The following is a 24,543-nucleotide window of genomic DNA, read 5'->3' on the forward strand; positions in this document are numbered from 1 at the left end:
ATTCATTTAAAAATCTTAGAAAAAGTTGTTCTGTCCCAGCTTGTATTTCACCGTAATTCAAACAGTCTGTTCAGGAATAGTCTGCATATTGCCCTTGCCACAGTACTGAAACTGACGTTCTAAGAATAGTTACTGCCTTCCTTGATACAGTGGAAAAATTACAGTCCTCACCCTCCTTGACTTGTTACAGTGGAAAGATTACAGTCCTCACCCTCCTTGACTTGTTACAGTGGAAAAATTACAGTCCCCATCCTTCTTGACTTGATACAGTGGAAAGATTACAGTCCTCACCCTCCTTGACTTGTTTGTGGCATTTGACACAATAGACCATGATATATTACTTCACTGTCTCCAGCAAGTATTTGGTATTCACGATACAGCCTTGATATGGTTCAAATCCTACTTTGTCAACAGGTCACAAATTGTGTCCGTAAATGGAAAAAACACTTCAGCCCAGTTGACCTATGTTGTGTTCCATAAGACTGTTCTTGGTCCAGTTCTCTTTATTCCATACATCCAGCCTCTCTCAAGTGTCATAAATTGACATCCAGTATCTCAACAATCATATGCTGATGATACTCAAATATACAAATCTAGCTACCAAGCTAAAGTTGAGACTACCATCCTTGGTGTAGAGCTGTTATCTAATATTGTAAGGCACACAGATGAGGCGATATACTAAGTCCACATTATTATTATTATTATTATTATTATCATTACAAATTGAAAGTCTTTCATGCCAAGATGTATAAAGCCAAATTTGCTACATGATATTTTAGGACATGCTTTAACATTTTTAAAGTTTTACTTCTTGACTTGTATCTCACGGAATACTAACATCATCTGTATCAACTTCACAGAACTTGCTTACCTGATTATTAGGCAAAGGTTTTCTATTTTTTTTATTGAAATAATTGACTGCATTAATAAAATTAAATGCAATTCTACTTAAGCATCTTTTCAGAAAGAGTGCTTTCAAGGTTGGTCAGTTATTAGTAATACATGTACATGCAATATTTTTTAGAAAGTGGTTTGAAGGTTGGTTAGTTATTACCAACACATAACAAATTTTTATAAAGAGTGGTTTGAAGGTTGGTCAATTACCAACACAAGCCAAATTTTTACAAAGAGAGGTTTCAAGGTTGGTCAGTTATTACCAACACATTACAAATTTTTATAAAGAGTAGTTTGAAGGTTGGTCAATTACCAACACAAGCCAAATTTTTACAAAGAGAGGTTTCAAGGTTGGTCAGTTATTGTTGTTGTTGTTGTGGGGTTTAACGCCATTTTTCAGCACATGATAGGCTATACATGGCAGCCAGTATTAATGGTGGAGGAAGAACCCGGGAAAACCCCCGAGAGAACCACCGACCCACGAGAAGCTACTGGCAAGCTTTCTCACATACCCACATTGGCTGAATCCGAGACTCAAACCGCCGCAGACAGAGGTGAGATGGCAGTGATCTGTAATGAAGAGCACTTTAGACCACTCAGGGCCCCTGGTTGGTCAGTTATTACCAACACATTACAAATTTTTTAGAAAGAGTGGTTTGAAGGTTGGTCCATTATTACCAACACAGCCACATTTTTTAGAAAGATTGGTTTAACACATGCCATATTTGATGCAGAATAAGCATCAATTTAAAAAAAATTGATAGTTCCTGAAACTAGGATGTTTTCCATTAAATTTGGTCAAATTCAGTAAATTGATAAAAGAGGAAATAATTCAAAGGTCTTTAAATGTTCAAAATGGTGGCCCTAACTGATCATGGACTGGAATCAAATATATCTAACAGAACCTAATGCGACGAAAACTTCTATTAAATTTAGTCTAAATCTGGTATGTTGTTTTTATGAAGTTGTATTTTTAAACTTAGTGACCATATTTAATGGCAGATCTGCAACATTTGTTAAAACTTGATAAATGTTGTAAACAGGAAAATTTCTAAAAAAGCTACTTTAATTGAGTTTAGTGTTTTTGAGAAGATGAAAATAGGATTTGTAGATGAAGATGCATGATGGATGAGTCCTATCATTGATTTACCTATCTTTACATTCAATGAGACAACTGTAAAGATGGCTAAATGTCTATTAAATAATATATATTTTTTTAGTAAATAACGTGTACAAATCCAAACTTGTTTACTAATGTTCTAATGTTTAATCGATTTTCTTTACATTTTCAGCTCGATTTCTTTACATTTTCAGCAACAGGCATAATTGCAACATTGCTGTCCAATTACTGCAGTGTTTTTGGAGCTGCAGGTAGAGTATTCAAAAAATGAACAAAAGAAAGAAGATTTGCAAGATTGTAATGAATCAAACATTTTATACATCGATTTTAATACATGTACAAAAGCATCCTTGAAAATGATTAAGGAAAAGACTATTCTTGAAGAGATATTTCACTTTCATAAGACGTTATAATATTCTCCATTCATAATGTAGTTATCTACTGGTCCCAACTTCACCAATAAAACATCTGTTTTGTCAGTCTTAAGACACACTTAAATTTTAGCCAATCAGATTGATGGATTCTGGCCCAGACAAAAGATTTTATTGGTGAAATCAAGGCTTGGTCTCTGTAGCTACCAAAAATCAAAAATACCTTCTGCATCTCATAAGTTTAAATCCATATAAAGTCCTTCCTAAAAACAGCACTTTAAATAAGAGCTTGCATTTTCTGCTGTATGGAATAATGATTTTGTTGCAAATTTGAATACAAATATCAACGAGTCACTCCATAAATCAAATTTTTATGAAGCTGTGATTACTTGCTGCAAGTCCTTTAAAACATCCAACAAATAGTTGTCCATCTCTAGTAATAAACCTACAAAACAGAAGATGAAAACATAAATAGAAAATGTTTGCAAAACATAACAACAGCAGGTAAGTAGCACATAACTATTTCTATGGACTGATCAATTAATTACTGTCTCTGACTGATTATGTTTGACATCCTCAGCACAGTAATTGAGTTATCTAGGTGACATTAAACTTCTGTTTTTTTTTCAAAATGATTTTCACTGTAAACCTACTAATCTCAAAATGAATAGGAATGTTTCCTGTATAGAATGATATCTACATACAGTATCTAGTTGACATCCAACAAAGAAAACTTGAAAAACCACAAGGAAACAAAATTAACATTTTTTAATCAGTAGCCCTTTTATTATTTTACTGAATTAAAAAATGATACTTTCCATGAACCAGTGGCTAGTGATCATGGCTCTCCTATGAATGCACTTAACAGAATTTTAGTTACCATACCAAAATGGAATGCAAGTTTTCAGTGACCCTCAATTTTACACTACCAACCTCCAAATGCATAGTAACTATTCTTACACAAAGGGGTCTCAATATAGAAAGTTTTCTTGATCTCTGCCCCCAAAAAAGATTAAAAACATAATTTCTACTTTTAGTATCAATGACCATGACTGCAAAATCTAAAGAAACTTTTGTTACATCAAATGATAACTACAAGCAATTATACTGACATCCAGAATGTGAGTTATCACAAGGAAACACACTTTCATTTTTAGCAACAGTGACCTTGACTTTTATTCAACTGACCCCAAGGTGAACTGAGATTTTCATAAGAATAAGAGATATCTGCATCAAAAGTCAGATTGCTAACAAGGTTATTCAACTTATTTAAACTGCATGGGGGCAAAACTTTATATTTAAGTAATAGCAACCTTGACCTTTACCCCATTTATGCCTAAAATTATAGGCATCTTCCATAGTATAGGATGTATCAGCAAGCGAAGTCTGATCATCATTTAGATATAGGGCTTAGGTTACAACACAGAAACAGAAAGTTTGCTAAATAGACAAGATGGACAACCCTCACACTATATGCCACCTGCAAGAAAGCTGTGGTTACATAATTTTTTGGAAACAAACATTTGTATCAATCAGACCCTTGAAACTGATGCCATGAGACTGTGTTTAAAACCTAAATTCAAAATAAAATTCAAGCAATGCTAAATGTCAATTCCAGGTCTTCTATTATTTTCTGGATATATATATATATATATATATATATATATATATATATATATATATATATATATATTTGAATGTGTGCCATTGGATACTAAATTCAGAAAACATTTAACATGTTAAATGGCTCTTCAAACAAGTGAATGAAGAGTAAGAAAAATACTCTTCAACAGAAACTAAAATGAACCTTTCTACTAGACTTATTTGCAGCCAAGTTGTAAGTAAAATTCAGGATAAGTTAACATCAGTAATAAGTGAAAACAAAAAAATGAGCCTGCAATATTATTCATGAAAATAATCAATAACTGATATCCTAATATTGCATGATCTACAAACAAGGATGTGTACATGAAATAACTCATGAAAGTAGCCAATCCAAAAACAACTGGATCAGAATACTGTACATCTAAAACAGACATGGGTCAAAGCACAAAGTATTAGAACTCAGTAGTCAAGGGTAATGAGGATGATGATGCAAACATAATTAGCAGAATAATTAATTAAACAATGATGTGATGCATAACTTTAACAGCATTAGTTTATGATTATTACGATTGAAGTTTTACAGTCAATCATCATCAGCAAGTAGTCAAGAAAAGCTTTTCTGTCATTAGTGAAGCACCTCATTAGCAGACAACAGTAAACATAAATTTTTTTTAACAGAATTGTGATAGGAGGACAACGCGATCATATCTGCATGAATGGCATTTGGTGGTGGCAAAATGCGGCAACCGCCCCAGGCCCCACTCTTGAGGGGGCCCTGTGCTTCAGGCATAAGGTTGTCCTTATGAGTTTGTCAAGCTATATTCTCCGGAAAATTGGAAACGCTGATATAGGCCGCATGTAATGCACGCATAGTTGCTAAGTCAACTTAGTATTCAGGCGCCAAATCACAAAAGTTGATCTAGTTTAGACATAATCAGTGTTTGCAGTAGCATACCAATCGAGATACTGATACTCTGGCCCAATGCGGTCATGGTCGGCCCTAGGCCCGTGTACTCCTAATGCTGCCTCTGCATATTTAGCATTATTTAATTTAAAATAGGTGATCTAATGCTTTCACTCATTTGTTAGTGTCGGGAAAAACATGTAAACTGATCATTTCCACAATCAAAATATCAAGCAAAACTTAGTATTATACATCTGTATGCCATAGTCACTTTAAATCAACATATACCTGTCTTTTCAAAATGATAAAGACAGATTCAAAATATCTGAAGCATTGTTATTTCAATGTGGTTAAAATTAGTTATCTGTACGTTACACACTAACTCGGGTTTAAAAAAAATATGTTACTCATTTTTCACTGGTTGTTCATTCATTGCAGATGGAAGGAATATTTTTCTATTTTAATTTTTGCAGTCACAATCACACTGCAAAACTAAGTGAAAATTAGACTACCACAAAAATTACAGGTTCTACAGTGCGTCTTTCATGTCTATTTGAAGATTCTTTTGTTAGTTTAAACAAGTCTATCACTGTCAATAACATCAACATCACCGATAAACAGAATTCAGTTTCTGACTATATTTAACATTTCCTATTAACATTTATGATTATCAATGGAGAAAGGTTAATAATATTTAATTTTTGCATAAATGATGATGTTCCATTAATAATATTTATATTTAATAAACTACATGAGGTAACGATTTTTGATGGATTAAATGAGTTAGAATTTAGAAATGAATAATGATCATTCTGATAAACAATGGAATGCTTTCCCTAATCCAAAAAATCAAAAGATCTGACACGTAAAAATACAAAGAAAATGCACTGTAAAAAATCAAAACCAATTACAAACTTCATTGATTGCTGTGCATTGTGTGGTACTGTATGAAAGTCAAAACCAATTACCAAATTTACTAATTGTTGTGCACTTTGTGGCACTGTAAAACAATCAAAACCAATTACAAAAGTCATTGACTGCTGTGCATTTTGTGGTACTAGGCCCTATAAAATGTGTGTCACACTTCAATAATTACATCGAAACCTTTACAAAATTATAATGTTACCATATACTCTTAAAATAATTTCATTTGGAGTATTAAAAAAATTCTTTACGTGACTTCTAGCTGAAGATGATGTATCTCTTTCACTTAATATATCAAAAAATCATACCAGTAAGTTAGTCATTGAACATTTCCACTATATTATCATCTTTAGATTAAGACTACATGATGATGAAGGAAAACGGGGGGGGGGAGGATAACTTAAAATCTTTCACAAGTTTATGATACTTTTGAAAGGTTGCATATACATTTAGTTTTCTATTTTTTTAAAATACAAATAAATACATTTTTAAAAGCTGTTGTATCCAGATTTTACACTGTTTAATTACTTATGAGAAAAACGATCCCAATATTACAATGTAATGATTTTAGATTTCCTAATATGATCCGTCATATAGATTAATATGCAAGGTAAATCAGATCCAACAAACCGCACAGACCCAGATCTGCAGTGACATGTGCTGGCAGAACTGGGTCTATGAAGTTAGTTGAATAAACAACACTGAGCCTGATCTACTGGCACACTATGCGAGGACAGATCAGCAGTTGTACTTGACTTGTATAGGAATATGTGCGATTTGGATTTATAACGTAGCTTAACCAATTTTCCAGTCATATCGCTTGATGTTTGACATGTGGCAGTTTACAGTGACGTCTAGCAATGGGGCATCATGCTGTAAACATCTAAAATCATGTCCCACCCAGTCACATTATCCTAACACCAGGCCGACCAACCCTGACACTTATGTCTAAATACTGAGCGCCTAGCAAGGCAGCTGTTAGTATCATCTGTGGTATGACTTGGCCTAGGTTCGAACCCGTGACCTCCTGCATCACCTGAGCAGTCTTTATAGGAGTATAAATAGTACCTTTAATAAATGATTATGTAATTGATCACATTATTTTGAATAGCACAGTAAAAATGTGTGTGTGTATATGTATATTAGATATTTTACGTAGCTTTACAAAAATTTCAGTCATATCGAACAATAGTCTGCAGTTTATAGTGATGTCAAGCACTGAGGCATCATGCCACAGACATGTAACATCATGTCCCACCCAGTCACAGTATCCTGACACCAGGCTGACCAGTCCTAATACTAAACTCTTAATGCTGAAAGCCTAGCGAAGCAGCTGTTAGTACCATTTCTGTAATTCTTTGGTATGACTCAGCCAGGATTCGAACCCACGGCCTCCAGCATCCGAGGTGGACACTATCCACAGACATCATTTCAACTTTTTTCGAGGGTGGGGGGAATGGGCAAAACTTGATGGGAGGGGGGGGAATTTGATGGGCTTGTTAATGTTCGTATATAGGCTACAGCAAATTTACAGCGCATGCAAATTCGGGGGGGGGGGGGGGGCAAATTTTGAAATGACTTCCATTTATGAAATGCTAGTAGAGACACAGCTGGATAAATTAAGTTGGATTAATATGACAAAACTGTACCAAAGTTCCTTATTCTTTCATAAAAAATTCAATATTACTTCTGTCACACTTGTGATTTTTGTGAGGTCAGATGTGCTTATACAGCACATTTGCACCAGCTGTTTAACCAGCTTCTTTTTCCTGTTAAAAACTCATTTATGATGTATTCAACATATAATTTACATACTGGTAGTTACTTGTTTTGTAGGCACAATGATCACATACAGACAGACTGTACAAATGTCTGCAGATGCACTTGATTGAGAACTTGAATCTCCATGGTACAAGTCTGCACACAACATAGCTTTGCATGATCCTTATTTTTATACTACCCTCATTACCTGTGTTGGCACTTCTTGTAGCAATCAGTGTGACAAGGAGAGGAGATTTATTCATTTGCACCACCTGTCGAAGAAAGAGACACATGACATGAAAATAAGTATTTAATTACAATGCCATATCTATCACAAAGATTGGGACACTATGTTTTGACACGATAAATTAATTTGTAAAGTACTTTTTTATGCACTGAATGTTCAGGGACAAATCTTTTTTGAGTCATAACTTTTGGGACACAATTTTCAAATCATAATATTAACATTTATTCATGAAAATGATTAAAAAGTACAAGCAATTATTGGCTTTTGACAATGAAATAATTCAAGATTTACTTGTCAAACAAAGCATTTAAACTTCAATTTTATTTATTTAAAAAAAATGCTGTCAATGTTGTTTATTCATATTTTTATTCCTAACTGCAAACTTTTGAGTTCATGTAAGAATGAATCATTTGTACACATGAGAATAAGCTCAACTTTTGTTCCAATTTATGCTTCAACAAAGCGTTTTGTTCACTAAACATTAAGCACTTACAAAAAATATTGATGAGAGGGAGAATGATTGTTATTCTTATTACTGGGTTTAATGCCATTTTTCAACACAAGATAGGCTACACACTGCAGCCAATATAACTGGGAGGAAGAACCTGGGAAAACCTCAGAGAGAACTAATAATCCACAGGAAGTCACTGGCAAGCTTTCTCACATGCCCACACTGACCAAACCCAAGACTCTAACCCATGCTGACAGAGGTGAAATGGCCATAATCTGTAATGGTGAGTGCTTTAGACTACTCATACTGATGGCTGGGTTTTAGCAATACATCGGTGAAATCACCAATCATGGGATATCGGTTTAGTGCTAATTTCAAGCCCTGTAAAGACCTTACTTACCTAAAGTACAGTTTCAGAAACTGCATTTCAAAATACAATGGAGCTCAAAGGCTTCTTGTTAGATCTATCAATTCGTAGTACTGGTAATCACTGTTTTTTTTAAAAAAAATTCATGTGGCCAAGGCAATTATTGCTCCTGACATAAGACATATTAAAATAACACAACATGATGTCCAATGAACATAACTGTTGCCATTCTTATGTTTTTCCATGAATCTGAATATTCCTTTTTATGATTCTGTGCTGTTAACTTTTAATAGACTGAGTGTCCCTTTTGCATTCAATGTGTTTTCATTTGCTGGATGACAGTTTGAGAAAAATGTTAAAAGCTGCAGTCTGATCATGCAGGCATAACAAACATGGGCAGGTTAAAATATCTGACGTAATTTGCAGCCAACTGCATCACACTTCCAGTACTTGTGAAACTGATGAAAACAAGCATGCTTCATCTTCGTTAACTATTAAGATGCTGTACTTTTTTCCCATGATGCACCATGTCCATTAGTCTGGTTCTCTGCTTCGCATACCCATGCTATTCACACTGCTACACAATTAATCAGGAGATACCGACTATACTAGTTACTGGCCAATGATATTTGATTGCCAATTTAGACTCTGTACCAGCTAAATGGGGTACCTTTTAAATATAGTCTGGTTCCCTGACCAATTACAATGCATCTATAATAAAATAAGGATTTAGATCAAACCCAGAAAAGCCAATATCCAGATCTGACTGCAATGGTACTATTTTCCATAAGTCTGTAAATTAAGATCATATCATTAAGACTTAGCAAGTCCATAAATAGAACACAGGTTACTTAAATGATTCCAGGTAAATAGGCCTTCCTTGGCAAATTTATAGCAGTATATGATAAACGCAACCCCCTTTCTTATAGTTCATCTGCGAATGAGCTCAAAGCACAATGCAGTTTCATCCAAGTGAATGATCATATTGTCTATGAGATCATCTTCTCTTCTGGCCTTCAGAAATTCCCTGAATTACTTAATTTTCTTCTCCAAAATCTTCTGCAAGATACTGGTCCACTGATATCTATGCCAGAAGCACTAGATCTTGCCACCTTTAAAAATTCCTGTTGCTCTGATCCTATTGGTTTGAAAGTCAATGTATAGATGTTCACTTGATAGCAATTACTTGACACCAAGCACATACATAGCAGCCAGCATAACTGGTGGAAGAAGAACCAAGAAAACAGTAAGAACCACCAACCCATGAGATGCCCTCGGCAAGCTTTTTCACATACTCACATTAGCCCAGCCCAAGATGCCAACCAACGTGGACAGAGGTGAGACGGGTTGGTAAAGGCGAATGTTTTAGACCACTCAGCCACCTGGGGCCCCAGAACAGTACAAGATTAGTTTCATTCCCTTTATTATAAATTATGCGTGTTATATACCATTGGTTTATTGCAGCATGTGTTGTGTGAGAGGGAGGGTTCAAATTCAACACAATTTGTTTCTTTTTGTAAGTTCTGAATTATGTGATCTAGGCGAAAAAAAGGTTTATCCATAAAGTATGTGACAGAAAAATTTTTATTTTTATTTTTCCTGTCCCAAGATACATGGTACAAGGTACTTTATGAAGGTTATAAAAGAACATAACAAAAGGATGACAATCAAGAAAGAAAAAGAATTTACTTGAGGAATTATCTCATTTAATATTTAATTTCTACCAACTCTCTCTATCCCATACTCTCTTATATGTGTGTGTGTGTGTGTGTGACCAAGGCAATTTTGAGATATTCAGCACAGAGTTATCTTCTGCATCAGTTATGTCCCTTTATCTGAGAGCTGTAGAATCACTGTAATACATATACTCACTTATAAAGCGAGTCCAACTGCAAATTACAAGATACAGATCTCCCATCACAATGCACCAGCAAATCTGGGTCTGTTCAGTTTGCTAAGTATAATAAGTAGAACCATCAAAATAAACCCTGATCTGCAGGCACATTACCTTATGCAATGGCAGATCAGGATCTTTGTTCTTTGCAATTTGACTTGACTTATAAGTCAGTATATAAGGTAGATAATTATAAGGATTATTCAATTTGTGTGTGCTTACTAATGTAAGTTACTTTTAAGTCAAAGTCTGCTAAAAAAGGAAGTGTCCGTTAGCTTTACTCTGAATTCGGCTATCAAAGAGAACACCATTAATACTGGCCGCCATGTATAGCCTATCGTGTGCTGAAAAATGGCGTTAAACCCTACAACAACAACAACAATCAAAAAGAAAACATGCTCCTTATCCTCATCTTATTCATGACCTTGCTGACTCTCACACATAAGAAATTACCCAAATCAAGCGACTGACAGGTAAAGCATAACACTTTATTTACCACTTATCCATGGTAGGAAGACTAATTAAGTATATATTCATTAAACCATGCGACTGACATTCATCTTGTTTGATACTGTAAGGTAACATTGTTACCAATCATTATTCGTATGTAGATTAAGCATGGTTCAATCAAAGTTGCCCTTGAGTCTGTCATTTCACCCAAACATGCCCAAAAAGCACAGTTCACTTTGCATTGCCCTTACTTCACATGTATTCCCAAACACCCTCTTGCATTAATATTGGGGGCCCCTAGTAGACGAGTGGTCTAAAGCGCTCACCGTTCCAGATCACTGCCATCTCACCTCTCTCTGTCTGCATGGGTTCGAGTCCAAAGCTCAGCTAGCATGGGTACATGGGAAAGCATGCCAGTAGCTTCTCGTGGACCGGTGGTTCTTCCCTGGGTTTTCCAGGGTTCTTCCTCCACCAGTTACACTGGCTGCCATGTATAGCCTATCTTGTGCTGAAAAATGGCGTTAAACCCTAGAAGAACAATGACAACAACAACAGCATTAATATTGTCTGAAGAAATCCCAAACTTAAAGTTCTGGGGAATTAGCTTATTATACTCTTTGTGCACTTAATTTAAAATCCAACAAATGGGATTTAATATCTCACACTACTGTCCATTACTCTTTAAATATACTGTGTATACCATATCTACCAGCCTATAAGCTGAAGTGAAGTACATGCTGAATTCACCAATTTTGTAAATTTCAAAATCATTCATCCATATAAGTCGATGCAGAGTGTAAGACAAAGCCAGATAAATTCCTTGGCCTCTCTTTTTCACCAGTAACTTCCAGTTTCATGAATATTAATGATATCACTGTATGTTATTCCAGATCTCCGGCAACAGGGAAATTGCATCACCCATGCTGACATGCTTTTTCCACATTTTTGTTTTTGTGAGAGAGAGGTATTCCATCACATTTTTCTTTTTGAACCACGTAATGAAAACAAAATAAGTCCTCATATGAGGAACATTTCAGCCCTTTTTTTAATGCTATTTTGTACCTTACTGAGCCTGTTTAGCTGAAGACTTTGTAAAAAGAAAGAAAACAGTAATAAAATAATACATGGAAATTAGGCAAATACATACCATATTACTTCAGTTTCAAAGATATGTAATTTTTATGTAAATATTCATAATATGTGTATCCATATAGACTCCGTGTAGATTAAATCCCATGAATGTTCATTTAGCATAGTGTGTTATTTTCTTCGCAAGTACAACAATCTCTTCATTCTCAACAAATAATCAGTAAGTGCATGTAAACTTCCTGTAGTTAGGACACATTTGGTTTGATGTTTACTCATGCTTGTTGTTACTTTGAATTACTCAGACTCTTCTGTCTATGACAAAAAAACTTGTCACTGGTTGAGAAATTTACATGAGTAAGCAACTGGCATTTCTTGTCATTAAATGGAACCGTATTCATAATACCCTATGGGTAGCTTCATTACCCTATTGGTAGCCTCACTAATTTGATCTGGTCTGCTGAATCTTGCCCTCAAACAATTGTCAGCTGGAATGACCTGGCTAAAGCTTAAGCACATTTTACATTTAAAAAGCACTGAAAAGCCATGTGCTTTTTGGGACAATGAATATTGTAATTAAAACTTAAAGAAATTGTTTATTCAGATATATTAACGGATAACGGAATATAGTATTGCCCTTGTACAAGAGTAAGGTCACAATCATCAGGTAAATAAACAATACAGATTACAATCATCCTGAAACCTCTTCTATTGGGGCATATTTCATTTTGATCACAAATTGCAAGAAAAAAAATGTGATGGAATACCTATGTCTTTATAATTGCTATTTGTTTTCTAACTTGTCTATTCCAATACACATATGTAATCAAATTTAAACAACTTATGTTACTAGTGAAAGCTGCTCGAGCGTAGTTTCATCTGATGCATGTGAATTTAATACTGATGATCATGTAAATATTTTAAAATCCTTCCCAATGTCAGGTCCTATATTGTTTCATACATGATCTCATATTGATTTTTGTACATATGAAAAATTACATGACACACGAAATAGGAATTTTAATGATATATTCCATATATAAGTCAATTTGGAGAATAAGAAGCCTAGCCAAAAGTATCTACCTGTATGGTACTTCTCATAAGTCTAGTCCAACTGTAAAAAACATGGACCCTTATATGCCATATGTTGTGACAGCAGAAAAGAGTCTATTTTGTTTTGTTCTACTGATTACTCCTAGCAAACTGCAAGGAACCAGATCTGCCAGCGCATTATGCAATGGCAGATATGGGTTTGTACAGTTTGCAGTTGGACTTGACTTATAAGCAAGTAAATATGGTATGAGGAAAATCAATCAAATGTAAGCAACAGAAAATACTTAAACCAAAACCCTTAATACAAATTTTTTATGACTCTAACCTTGACCCCAAATGCAATGGCACATGCATGCACATCACCAAATTAATGATTCTGCTTTAAAAAGTAGTCAAACCTGCTTTTCTTGATTATGTCAGGAGTGTCAAACAATTGTTGACATAACTGGGTCCCAAGATATCAGGGTTTTATTCCCAAAAACAAATGGCACAATAAAAATAACAATTCAGGCATGCCTGGTTGTAGAAAAAGAAGATTGGAGATCTTTTAAAAGAGATTAAGTAACAAGTGACAGATTTTTACAACACTTTAGTTGCTGCAACAATGTCAGTAGTTTAAAGTTGCTTTTATTTCCCTGTGAATAGCCTCATCCCTTTGGCAGTCTCAGCAAGACAATGATTTTCTCATGCTGTCCAAAATCTAGGCCAATTTAAGTACACGTACATGTAGGACTATATTTTTTTGAAAAGTATCATCTTTTGTTAGTGTTGACTTGTGACTAGCAGCAAAATATAACTGACCATATTGTGCATGAAAATCAGTCGTTTTTGTTGATCATCAGCAGTTCCATTACACCGGTATATACCGGTTTTTACTGATAATATTTGTTTATGTAACGGAAAAAGACATGTACCAACAAACTGTAAAATATGTTTAAAGTCTTTAATGTTAACTGTCTCAACATCAAATTCCGTAAGAAGCCAACTTATCCTATTTATACAATTGTAGTTCCATATCCCACCTGACCTTGATCAGTGACCGTAGGCAAGAACAAAGCACCAGAAGGAGAGTCAGCTAATCTCTTTGATGGATTGCAAGACTTTGATACTCAAGACAAAAACAATTCAAATGAAAGCACTCCTCCTTCTGTTTCACTGATGTTACTCCTATCAGTCACTTTCTGCTTCATTCCGTTTGTGCTGAAGAAAATGTAATCATGGCACAACGATCAACAACTCCCTTAAAACAAAATCATCATCATCATCATCATCAAACCTTTAACCCAAGAGTTTGCTGTGACACCACAGTGGACTTTACAGCCAATTCTCTCAATCTTTCTATGTTCTCTACTGCCCTTTGGGAATCTCCAAATCCCATGCCTGTCCATTCCATAATGTTGTCTTCCCACCTCTTTTTTCTGTCTGCCCCTTCTTCTGCACCCTTGCACTGTGCCTTGCAAGATTGTTTTTGCCAGTCCAGATGATCTTGAGACATGACTGTACCACTTCAGTTTACACCTATTTACAGTGGTCAAGAGGTCTTCATAGGATCCGATGGTTCATTGGATCCTGTTGTGGACTTCATTGTTTACATGGTCAATATATGAGATGCCCAAAATACTGCGGTAGCATCTCATTTCAAATCCTTCTTTGTTGATCTGATGTGAGCGTCCATGTTTCACAAGCATACAGAAAGATGGATATGACAATCGAGTGCATCAGCCTTGTTTTGGAACCAAAAGCAATGTTGGTATCTTTCCATAATGGTCTCAACCTTGTTATTACTGCTGTTGTCTGGGCAATCCTGCAAAGTAGTTCTAGTTTGGAGCCCTCATCTGTGATAATTGATCCCAAGTACTTGAAGCGTGTGAAGCTTTCCAGCTTCTGTCCACTGCCTTTTATTTTTGCACTGATGCTGTTGGTGTTGTTTGTCATCAGTTATTTTTCTTTTGGTGCTAATCTCCATACTGTATGCTGTGGTGGTTGTGTTAATGTGCTCAACCAAATCAGTCAGTTCTTTTTCATCTCCTGCTAAACCATCAATATTATTTGTTAAGTGAAGGTTGGTGATTGTTCTTCCTCCGATGCTGACAGTGCCCCTGTGGTCACGCAAGGCATCCTCTATGATCCTTTCCAGGAAAATGTTGAAGAGTGTAGGTGACAGTATACATCCCTATCTGACTCCAACTGTTGTTCAAAACCAATCTTCTCTGCCAGTGATGAGGACAGCACTGGTGGCTTTGTCATAGAGGTGTTCAACAACCTGTACCAGGTTTGAACTGATGTTTTACTTCCTCATAGTTGCCCATAAGGCCGCATGTCAAACCCTATCAAAGGCCTTTTTGAAATATATAAAGACATGGTATAGATTCTGCTGATGCTGAAGGTATTTCTCGCAAAGGAGTCTGAGATTGAAGATTTGTTATGTGGTGCTCCTTCCTTTATGGAAGCCTGCCTGCTCTTCAGCAAAAATCTTCTCTGTTTGAGGCTTTAGCCTGTTGAGAATTATCTTCAGCATGACTTTGGGTGGCTGATCAGACTGATGGTTCTGTAGTTTTAGCATAGCTGTAGGTTTTCTTTCTTGGGGAGCACGATGACCAGGGATCGAGTCCATATCTTGTTGCAGATGATTGTCAGGACTGTGATTATCTCTTCTACTCTTGCTTGAATGAGCTCTGATGGTCAACAAAATACTGGTCACAACGCTTTTATTTACTCTTGTTCAAAATAAAATAATAACCAAACGGTTGAGGATGTTTTTTTTGTGGGGGACCAACATGGTTTGGAATTGTGCTGGTTTCTTTTTATAGATTATTGTGAGTCATGTGATCTAGCCTGCTGAAGTTGAAGGCTTACACACACTCCATGCATGGAAACACTTTAATTATTACTGAATTCATTTTAAATATAATGAGTAAAACAAATTAGGTATTTTTAGCTCCATTTAATGATGTGAACCTGATAATTTTCTGAGTTTCTCATAAGATCAAACTTGCAGTACTGTGTGGAAAGAACTATCTGTCGTTGTGTTGACATGTGATAAATACCCTTATGAACAGAGCTCCTGTAAGGTCAGAAATGCATTCATTTGATTTCCTTGTTCTAAAATATTGAATAGAAAATAATCTTTTACACTCATTGCAAGTGATAACCATGCACTGATGATATTGGTTGATTAGCATTTGTACCGGTAAAATTTGGTCTTATACCAACTTTTTCCATCAATGCCTGTACAAGGTACCTGTAGTAGCAAAAATGCTGGTTCATTTCTTGTAAAATTTCTCTGAGATGAACATTAAAAGTTGCATTTCATTGAATTAAGCAGGTCCACATATTACTTCAGACCAAAACTTATGTCTGACATAACAGGGTTATTGACTTAATGGTTGAGATAAGCTGGGGAAAATCAGCATTACAAAAAACTATTTTTTTGGGACCGGACCAAAAATGCTTGACATACATGGCTTATCAAGATAACCAAAGTCGAGATAAGTGGTTTTGACTAAAGAAATCTATTACAGGATTTAGAAAAGATAAATAAATATAAACAAATTAAAAACACTTTAACCAAAACCAAAACTATAAATATTTTATGACTTGGGCACTGACCCCAAAGTCAAACAGGCAAGGATGTTTTTGTTGTTGTAGGGTTTAACGCCATTTTTCAGCACACGATAGGCTATACATGGCGGCCTGCATTAATGGTGGAGGAAGAACCCGGAAAACCCCCGGAAAGAACCACCAACCCACGAGAAGCAACTGGCAAGCTTTCTCACATACAAACATTGGCCGAATCCAAGACTTGAACCCACGCAGAAGCAACTGGCAAGCTTTCTCACATACCCACATTGGCCGAATCCAAGACTCGAACCCACGCATACAGAGGTGAGATGGCAGTGATCCACCAAGCAAGGATGCTGACACTAGATGAATCATCATAGTTTTAAAGAACTACCTCATTTTTTTAATCAGACATGCTGACTTCTCTTTACCCTGTCAACATGACTGGAATTCTGAGAGAAAGCAAGAAATGATATGTTTGCACATTGCTTCACATGATATTCTTTTACCTAAATAACACCTTCCTCAAAAAAAAGCAAAGATTCAGTTTGCATAGACTTAACAGTAAATGTGGATGTGCTCTAGCGACTGCTTAAGACAGGAAGAAAGCATTGTTTAGTTAGGAAATACCTGGCTGCTGAACACTGTTAGTAGGTGACTGTTACACACAAGAAAATTATACAGGAAAATCGCTGAGGGAAATTAGAATGACCATTGCGACCACAAGAAAGGTGACTGTTAGGGCAGATTTGACTGTTTAAGCAGAAAAAACGCTTTAACGAAAACATTAAAAAAGAAAATACTTTAATAAAACATTAATGCAAATTTTCTATGATGGTGAGATTGACCTGAAGGTCATAAGAAAATGCAGCATATCGTACAATCATGATTAATGCACAGCAGGATGATTATCTATGAGGTGACTAAAGCCTTCATACATATTTTGATGACTGAATTTGACCCCTAGGTAAAAGGGCTAGTGAGCATGTATCACATAATTAACTGTCTTATCTTCATAATAATTAATGCCAGATATGATGAGAATCTATCTTGGGTCTAGGAAACATTTGCAAACGAGAAACTTTGACCACACTCATAACAAACTGTTAATGCTACCACTGCCTTCAGAAAAGTAACTGCTATGTCTTGCTGCCTACTAATGTGGGCTGGACAAAAGCAGAATTGTTTTCTTGGAAAATGAGTATCTCACTACACAGCCTGAAAGCTGACCAAAATCTAGAACTTGTTTGGACAGACAGATGGACAGACAGTTAGATATATATGTATAAACCTCATTTCTGGTGTAACATAAAGAAAGCACGACCCACCTGATAGTTTTTGTACATGGCGGTGATGGTCTTGTTCTGAGACAGGTTGAGCTTACTGGCCTGGTCAGTTGCCATTCCAAATGTTCCAAGAAAATTTGGTCTCAAGGCTAGCTCTGGTGCCTGTTCTGTGGCAACTATCAGCAAATAAATAATTTTTCAAGAACTTAAATAATTCAAATTTAAGACATTAGAGTTGAAAACACAAATCAATGACTTATTACGTTATTAAAATGACATTGAAAAATGCAGTGATCTCTCCAAAACATTCATAATACAAGCATGAACAAAATACATAAAAGCTCTGAAACATCACCCCAGGTTCTGGCTTACTCATGGAAGAGGGATGTGTACCATCTCACACTGCGCTATAATGAATAATGAGACAGAAGTCATGAAATCAATTGTTACTGTAACCATTGCAATGCATATCTCATGCTAATTTCTATATCTAAACCAGTTTGTGATGTATCTCACTTTGTCATCACAATTCACTGCTACCCTAACAATTCACAATTCCAAGCTACCTTAACAACTGAGAATTCACTGCTACCTTAACAATACACAATCCCAAGCTACCTTAACAATTCACAATTCAGCTACCTTGACAACTCACTACTACCCTAACAATTCACAATTCAAAGCAATCTTAACAATTTAAGCTACAACATCTTTGCTAACCATGGTTCCGCCATGTTAGCCCTATCTACACCTTGGCAGATTGATCAGATATTTCAGTTATTTGGGTCTGTGAATTTCATTGGATGCAGTGGCTAATCAAAGTCATGCCGTTCAAATCTGAACACAGTTCCTACATGACTGAGACAAGGGGAGCACACAACTGGAATGGACTAATAAGCAATTTTCCACTGCTGGTCAGCGTTTGCACAAATACATCTTTTCCCTTAAATACACCTTAATGGCTTGTCTCTGGCACATAGTTATACTTTTGATGTTAAACTTACAAAGTATCATTTTGAAGTCAATTTCATCCACCATTTTGGGCAATTTACAATGCACCGCTATTACATGATAATAGTTTGTTGGCATTTCATGCTAAGAAAGACAACTCATTAAATCCAATAGATGCCGTTACAACAAAGCAATTAAATATCTAATCAATCCACCAAGGTATAGATAGAGTTAACATACCAGGAACCTTGGCTAGTGAAGATGGAGCTACCATGGCATTTGCTTGTCTCCAAACATTCAGATTCATTGTATTTCATCATCCAATCAAATCAGTTACAAAATGTGCAATAAAATATTAATAAAAAAATAAAAATCATTTCATTCTGCGAATCCAATAACTAATTTCCCTACAAATGACAACATATTCTCAAAGTTTCTTAATCACATTTAGTGATATACTGTATTATATTGTATTAACCGAAATATATTTATATTTCCCCATAAATATTACTGTTAAATTGCTACATTTCTATTGTGCAAATGACCAAACAATGAACTGTTTTCCAATATTGTAAAGTCCAATCATGTTTAGTTCCAAACATGAAGTTGCCACAAACAGACACTAAACACGTACAAAATGCTCCAGTCTGATGTTTCCAAGGTTTAAGAGAGGAAAAAGATGCTCTCTGTCAAAATGAGCACACCTGGACATTTAGAGAATCGCCTTCATTAAGACTGCATAATTTTATTTTCCGCATGTAATATACATACCAATGTCTGCTACGGTCATATAAATATGCAAAGTGAAGGTTAATTATGTATCTGGCATATCTTATCAACAATTTCCCAGTTGTAAACAGTTTGTTTTATAGACTGAACTACCTCTTACAACTGAGACCCCATCTCAATCTGTGATACAATATTACATTGATATAATGACCCCTTGATTTGAAATATATTTGAGGTTTGCATACACGCTTTTGAAGATTTTAGAATTATCCACTTTAATGCAAATAGTGCAGCTTGTATTGCAATTCAGACCGTTATTTGTGAATGATGCACTCATGAAACTTTGAGTTTTCTTGCCTTCTGAAACACCATTTCATACTCATCTGCCATGTCAGGTATGTGTGTGTAAAGATCAGGGTAGTTATTTCAAGGTTCACATAAGATCTTGTTCCATGAAGGATAAAAACTGGGCAACTTTTAAACCTTGGGTGAAAACTGATCTAAAGTCCTCGCACTATCTTACCTTCAAGACTGCACTGTTGGAGACAGTCACTTTTGTAAAACTGACATTAAATTATACTGACCTACCTCTTACTATTGGGATCCCATCTATGTCAGTGACAAATATGGCAAGCAGCCCTTCCACACTATATCAGACTGACCTACCTTTTACTACAGGGACCCCATCTCGATCTGTGATAACTATGGCAAGCAACCCATCCACACTATATCAGACTGACCTACCTTTTACTACAGGAACCCCATCTCAATCTGTGATAAATATGGCAAGCAACCCGTCCACACTGTATCAGACTGACCTACCTTTTACTACAGGAACCCCATCTCGATCTGTGATAAATATGGCAAGTAACCCGTCCACACTATATCAGACTGACGTACCTTTTACTACAGGAACCCCATCTCGATCTGTGATAACCTTTTACTACAGGGACCCCATCTCGATCTGTGATTAATATGGCAAGCAACCCGTACACACTATATCAGACTGACCTACCTTTTACTACAGGGACCCCATCTCAATCTGTGATAACTATGGCAAGACAACCCATCCACACTATATCAGACTGACCTACCTTTTACTACAGGAACCCCATCTCAATCTGTGATAACTATGGCAAGACAACCCATCCACACTATATCAGACTGACCTACCTTTTACTACAGGGACCCCATCTCGATCTGTGATAAATATGGCAGGCAACCCGTCCACACTATATCAGACTGACCTACCTTTTACTACAGGAACCCCATCTCAATCTGTGATAAATATAGCAAGCAACCCGTCCACACTATATCAGACTGACCTACCTTTTACTACAGGAACCCCATCTCGATCTGTTATAACTATGGCAAGCAGCCCTTCCACACTAAAATGAATATAGAAAGATATTAGTGATGAAACACAATATTTTGGTTACAAGTTTTATCATGTATAAACTGCTTAATACAATATGCATATTATTAAAAAAAAAATGAGTTAAATACTGTTTATTTTACAATTTTTCAAAAGCAAAAAGATAAAAATTACAGAATGACTACTAAAAATCCATGAAAGTATGTATTAGTGCTTATGAGCATGTCAGAACAGTGGATATAAGGTAAATATTACAAGTAAAATTGTAAAAAATGCAAACAAAATGAGTCACAAAAGAAATGTAGGAAGACAAACCCTTCGAAATAAACATAAATGTGAATTACTATATCATTAAAAACAAATGTAAAAATTACAATTTCTGTAAAATATGTACAAAATATTTTTTTTTTAAAAGTAAAAAGTATAAATTTCTTCTTAAAAGATAAATTTGAAATTAGTTATATAAACTGCCAATCCTGCAAAATGTCCAAGATTCTCTTTGGTGAAACATCATCATAAAATTCCGTAATCGAGTTTGCATAAAAAACTTGTCTAACAGGGTGGAAGTCGATTCACTTTATAAGAATGTATTTTACTGTCAGCAGACATAGCAGAACTCTGGCTGAGGTTCACCCTTCGAGAGGTGTGCAAAATGCATGTATATGTGTCCTATACACGATCAGCACAATACCAACTTCTCTCTATTTGTTCTTTATGAGGGCTGCCACTTTCTGAAGTTAAGCTTTACTTCTCAGATTTATTCCAAATATTAAGTAAATATATATAGAACATGCCAATTTATACAATATTTAAAGTAAAGTACTATTATATGGAACATTCCATTCAGAAACAAGTGACTGCAGGGCAGCTTTTACTGCTTTATCTGCCCCTTCATTTGCCTAATGTTAATGTGATTAAGCACCCAACAGTACATAGTACTTTTCCCAGATTGTATGAGCAAATTTTATGTTTTGGTAAGATTTGTCATATTTACAGACTGTCAAATTTAATGTTTTTGTGCAAGACATTCAGAATGGGAAGAAAAAGATGATAAAATATCTTTTTTGAGAAGTTTCCATGCAGTTCCATGGTATTAGTGTAGCTGTAATTTCTGCCATAAAAACCAAGTGCCACAAGGGGTTGGAATGGCAGATCCAACCTTGTCTCCACTTTTTGAATGATCTGCATACAAGGACACATGATCATTATACAGGTAGTAGGCTCTGAATTCACTAAATTTTCTCTGAAAAATGAGAAGCCTGATTGACAAGTTTTTAATTGAAAAAGATCAAATATTATTTCTGAGGTGCAGATAACCAAGGTGGTGACTTTGGAGTGAAGAATTTGCAGTTATTTGCAATACTAATTTTTGCTGCTTCTAGGCATGCTTGAAAAATCTGTTTGACAAATTCTAGGAATGCTTGAAAAATCTGTTTGACAAATTCTAGGCATGCTTGACAAATCTGTTTGACAAATTCTAGGCAAACTTGACAAATCTATTTGAAAAATTCTAGTGAGCTTGACAAATCTGACAGATTCTAGGTGAGTTTGTCAAATCTGACAAATTCTAGGCAAACTTGACAAATCGTTTTACAAATTCTAGGTTAGCTTGACAGATTTGTTTGACAAATTCTAGGTAAGCTTCACAAATTGGTATGCCCAAAAGCGGAAAGAAAATTTTGTTTCTGAGCATACAAGGTTTGGTATGTGGGATTAAATTAATGTAGGATAGTCTGGTAGTATATTGAAAAGCCAATGCCGTTCATCTGAGATAAAATGAAAGTCCATTTTGCCGCATCATAGAGGCTTTCTGAAGAGGGAATTCTAAATCCTTCTAGATAAAATCCAAGTCCTTGTCTGTGTATCAGATCAAGCATTTGCGGGTAAGGTTTACAAGCTGATCCAAATACAATCAAGTCACAGTCAAGTTTAGATCTTAACTGAGGACCTGCAAGACCAAAGAAAAGACCTTCTGGCCTGCTCCCCAATTTGTCTTTGTCATGACTTATACTAAATCCTCGGCATGTTCCATCCTGTCCAGGAAAAATCTAATAAGAGCAAGAAAAGTTGGCTGGCAGTTTTAAAAAATCTCTAAATTTGTTATTTCTTCTACAGTAGAACAACATGGATAAGACAATCATCAGGATTGAATAGTCAAGGTACATTACCTGCAGACGTGCATGCATACAGTTTAGAGTTAAACATTTTGAATACATTTTCCTCTGCCCATTGCTGAATCCCATTTAACTCTATCTGTAGCTGATGTTCATTAGGATACATATTTACTGCTATATAGCAGAAAAAAACTGTCAACTTCTAATAAACAGTCATTTCCTGGGTTAAGACAATTCACTATCTTTTCAAAATTTTGATGTTGAAAGAGTTTCTGACAATATGCTGCCCTGAGGTACAACCATGTCATCGGGAGAGCTTTCAGAACAGGTGCTATCGACCTTAATTCTAAATTTTACATCTTTTAAAAAAACTGGATATAAAGATAGGTGGTCATGTAGACCTAAGTTGACTAGGTCATTAATTATTCTTCCCTAGTGTAGAACATTTGGACTTGATGTCTTCTCCTAATTAAAAAAAAGACAGCATTTACAGGTGCTATCTTTATGCAAACCTGTGATAATGGAAATACAGTGCTTACTCACAATGACCATTATCTGAAAAGATTGTGTGATGTTAGACCCTACACCCCTGGGGTATATGCTAAAGGTGGCCTGAATAAAACTAATACAAAGTTTGGCAACAATAAATGTAAAGCTGGTGAAATGTGTAGATAATTCAACAAATTTAGTTCAGATCATTCTTGTCCATTTTCTACTTAGTCATAAACTAACATACAATCTTGTTTGTATAATCACTCAGTTACAATGACTTATGTACTGGTACGTACAATGACCATCACATGAGGATGCCCAAACTTCTCTACTGAAAGACTAATTTTTTTCAGGGTTTTGGCCCTTTTTTTAAAGTCAGAATAGAACTATTTAGTCAGAACTATTGTTCAATTACGTTTGTCAGTTTATCAAAGATTTGTCTGATACCTATTATTCATAATGACCATTAAAATAAGATGTACATACTGTTCTACAGCGAGGTGCTGATTTTCTTTTTCTCTAAGAGTAACTGCCCTTTATTTACTTGGAGCCATAACAGACTTTTGTGTACAACTTATGTGTGCAACTAATTTGTCAGTGTTCAACAGAATGATAAAAATTTGGTTAAAATTTGTTTACCATCACACAATGTACATACATATCATTGTTCAGTGAGGCATGTGTGATGTTTACTCGAGTTACTGCTCTTGTTCAACTTTAGAGCAATGATGGACTTAACAGTCATCATGTGCTTGTGAAAAGTCTCAGATTCTGACAGATTGTCTTGATGCACATCAGTTTTTCTAACTATATTTTTTAAATCTTTCATATGCTGTCCTCTGATGGACATAGGCTACAGGCCCTTTGTAAAGAATTTTGGATTTTATTTCCCATGGCAGCTAGAGACT

The 24,543-nt window shown here is 35.5% G+C and overlaps 1 protein-coding gene across 3 annotated transcripts in view; it reads right to left on the reverse strand.

The window, feature by feature from the left end:
• Positions 1-2,296: 2,296 nt before the first annotated feature.
• The window catches only part of LOC149803656 (ragulator complex protein LAMTOR3-like), a 75,706-nt gene continuing 53,459 nt past the window's right edge, over positions 2,297-24,543 (reverse strand). For all 3 annotated transcript variants that reach the window (XM_089953419.1, XM_089953421.1, XM_089953420.1), the window contains exons 3-6: positions 20,984-21,042; positions 18,017-18,150; positions 7,788-7,851; positions 2,297-2,830 (exon numbers count right to left, since the gene is read on the reverse strand). In XM_089953419.1, coding sequence (XP_089809545.1) covers positions 2,757-2,830; positions 7,788-7,851; positions 18,017-18,150; positions 20,984-21,042 — 331 coding nt within the window. In that variant the 3' untranslated portion in view covers positions 2,297-2,756. The remainder of the gene's footprint in view (positions 2,831-7,787; positions 7,852-18,016; positions 18,151-20,983; positions 21,043-24,543) is intronic.

Source organism: Sinohyriopsis cumingii, chromosome 3, assembly GCF_028554795.1.
Source record: "Sinohyriopsis cumingii isolate HCF-2022 chromosome 3, ASM2855479v2, whole genome shotgun sequence".
NCBI lineage: Eukaryota > Metazoa > Mollusca > Bivalvia > Unionida > Unionidae > Sinohyriopsis > Sinohyriopsis cumingii.